Raw genomic sequence first — 3,217 nt, 5'->3', positions numbered from 1 at the left:
CGGAGGTCTGAGATACGAAAAAAAAAATCAAATCAATTCTTTGCCTTCTCCAGGGTCGACACGGCTCAGGTAGTAGAGTGGCTGACCCCGGTGCTGAAACTTGTACGTTCGATCCTCAACCATTGCGACCATGTCCAAGTGTCCTTCAGCAAGACCGCAGTTGCTCTTGATGCTGCGTCATCAGTGGGTAAAAGGAGCCGACGGCGTTCAAGCGCTTTGACGACCGAATAAGTGTGACTATTTGGAGAATCGGATGGTTGATGTGGAGGCATCTGTAGAGGCAAAACTGGATGCGCTATTTGGCTTCAACCACTAGAGGTGCTATTGAGCCACTCAACCAGACAGCTAACCACCATCCGTCAAAGGACATGCAAGAGTGTTCCGTCAAACTGCCGTACATGGTTTTGCAATGTGGGAGGAAATCAGAGTACCCGGTGAAAACCCACGCAGGCACGGGCGGACTCGAACCCCGCACATCTGCACTTGGAAGCCGGTGGGCGAACCAGTCGACCGCAGACAGCGAATTAAAAAAAGAGGTAGCAGCTCCATGTTTTTGGTGTGCATCTCTTCACCAAACACTTTTAATTTCAATGCACCTCGTGATCTCATGTCTTCAACTTCCCAAGGATTCCCCGGGCAACTGAAGAAGTGAAAAGACGTTGGAGGAAAAAAAAAAAAAAAAAAATTCCATTCACAGCCAATTTAAATCCATCTGTCATCCACTTCCCCAACGCGATGCGATTGCTCTTCATGAACATTTGACCTACAGCGGAAGGGCTGAGATCAATCCTCATCATAACGTCTCCTTCGCTCGTGCTGAAAAAGTCAAATTGGCTGAAGACTGGCCCCCGTCACAACAAATACACACCTGGCCAACCCATACCAGAGAAATGCACAGAAAAAAAGAATAATAATAATGAAATAAAAACATTATTACAAGAATAAACCTTTTTTTTTTTTTTTGAGAACAAAAGCTGTATTTGCTCAAGAACATATCCCCAGTTCGTTCAGAATAAAGTGGTCTTTTCTGGAATCAAAGGCATAATATAATAATAATAATAATGAAATAAAAACATTATTACAATAATCAACCTTTTTTTTTTTTTTTAACAAAAGCTGTATTCATTCAAGAACGTATCCCCAGTTCGTTCAGAATAAAGTGGTCTTTTCCGGAATGAAAGGCATAATATAATGAGAATTGTATCTTTTTAAACATGGTTGTCCCTCATTAAACCTTCATTATTCTCATAAGGTTCCAACTTCATACCAACAGAATGAAACTTTGTCATTCCCAAAAAAATTTTTATCCATAACTTTGTCATTTTTTTTTCTCCAAAAGATGTAAAATTATCGAAACACTGCATTTTTTTTTTCGTTAAAATAGGCAACTATTTGAATTCATTCAACACGTTGGGGTACCCATCGCAGTTACGCAATGGAAACATTTCATAACCCAAAAAGTTTGAGCATCTCCTTTTTTTTTTTTTGGTTAAAATAGGCAAATATTTGAATTCATTCAACACGTTGGGGGAACCCATCGCAGTTACGCTGAATTGGGTTTGCGATGGAAACATTTCGTACCCCAAAAAGTTTGAGCATCTCTCCACTAAAGTCTAGTCTTTGCTTTACATTCAGTGTCCTGGAGGGGGAAAAAAATGAAAAGACTCCACACGCTCTCTCTCGCAGAGATGTACAGCATATGCATGCATGAAGCAGGTGTTAAAAAAAATATATTTCCTGGGGAAACATAAAAATTGCAGCCAAGCAAGCTCGGCGGCTTGGCGCTGCAAGTGTGACCCTTTGACATGCTGAACAGGCACACAAAAATCCTCATGTGCATGCTGGCCCAGGCTACTGTGAGGCGGCAATTCAACGTGCCGCAAGACAACCACACACACACACACACACACACACACGTGCTGGTCCTCCCTCAGTTTTTTTGTTTCCTCTCTCGCCCGCAGCCGGACGCGACTCATCCCGGAAAGCCGTTCACTCGTGCAGCTCCCCCCCCCTTCCGCCTCAACCGTGCAGCCACTTGTTTGACGCAAGCATCATCGGCGCCCGCCACTGCGCACGAGCTGTCACTTAAACAACCTCCGAAGCTTCAAAGGTCAACACGCTTCATTTGATCGTGTCAGAGAAGGAAAAGGCAGCACTGAGTAGCGCTTTTGTCGTGGTTGCCTTGACAATCGAAGTTGATCCGCGGTGCAATATTGGCGAGGCAGACGAGAGTGAATGATGAAAAGTCTGACTTTCGTGCAGATATGGCACAGGGTATCTCAGACGGGGGTGGACACGTTTCTTGACTGCTCATGTCAATCATGCAATCGTTCTCAGGTGCCACTGCCCCTTCCCAAAAAAAAACGTTTCCGTCTCCATCGTCCAGATGCCCCAACGCAAATGCATTCCCAGCTGCCATGCATGCGAGGCATGATAGTGGAAGGTGACAGAGGCAGAGAGGTGCATAGCGCCACACCGCTGCTGAGCACCAAGCAAATTCATCATTTTGTTATTTCTGTACAGCAGCTGCATCTTAAACTCCACCGCCCCCCCCCCTTTTTTTTTTTTTTTTTTTCCCAAGTGCACCTGCGGAGAGAGTCGGGAAAAGTTGACCTCCACCCCATCCGCTGTAACTCGTGCACAGTGGAGCTTATTTTTTTTGAACGCACCCGCGTGTGTTGGAGGAGAGGGTGGGGTGCGGTGTGAGCTATACGGGGTTGGTGTCAAGTTGGTTGCTTACCCACGGCTAAATCCAGTTGCGCGCACAGGAGCAAGCACAGCGAGAAGACGCGCATCATTGCTCCTTGGTTGCGTTAAATCCCAAACTCCTCTGGCGTTTACATGCTCCTCCGGATGACGCGGCCGTGCGGTGCCCAGCATTCCAGACGTGCGCGGCTGCAAGGTACCCCCGAATTAGAACTAGTAGTCATGATGCAAGTCCAAGTGCAGGCGCGGGCGGGCGGGCGGGCGCAAGTTGCGCACGGATGCGAGCATGCAAGGTGTCGCCCGTGTGCGAAGGGGAGGGGGTAAAAAGACGGAAGGGGCGGGGGTCCAAAAGAAAGATGTTCAGACTGGTTTTGCTCCACGGTGTGAGTCCGCTTTCAACAAAAGGCGGCTGAGGCGAGTGGAGCCGCGCGGCAGTGACAACGCGAGCAGAGGTTGGGAGGAGGCGCGCTGCTCTCTCGCTTGCTCGCCCTACTCGCCCCCCTCCCGGTCT

The 3,217-nt window shown here is 47.6% G+C and overlaps 1 protein-coding gene across 2 annotated transcripts in view; it reads right to left on the bottom strand.

Moving 5' to 3' along the window:
* The window catches only part of igsf21a (immunoglobin superfamily, member 21a), a 148,542-nt gene extending 145,388 nt beyond the window's left edge, over nt 1-3,154 (bottom strand). The window contains exon 1 of one of the 2 annotated variants that reach the window (XM_019879522.1): nt 2,741-3,154. In XM_019879522.1, coding sequence (XP_019735081.1) covers nt 2,741-2,798 — 58 coding nt within the window. In that variant the 5' untranslated portion in view covers nt 2,799-3,154. The remainder of the gene's footprint in view (nt 1-2,740) is intronic. The other variant, XM_019879523.1, reaches the window with a different exon arrangement.
* Between the last annotated feature and the right edge of the window lie 63 nt (nt 3,155-3,217).

This window comes from Hippocampus comes, unplaced genomic scaffold (genome assembly GCF_001891065.2).
Source record: "Hippocampus comes isolate QL1 unplaced genomic scaffold, H_comes_QL1_v1.1 scaffold44, whole genome shotgun sequence".
In the NCBI taxonomy this organism is placed as follows: domain Eukaryota; kingdom Metazoa; phylum Chordata; class Actinopteri; order Syngnathiformes; family Syngnathidae; genus Hippocampus; species Hippocampus comes.
This window is presented reverse-complemented; position numbering and strand designations above follow the sequence as displayed.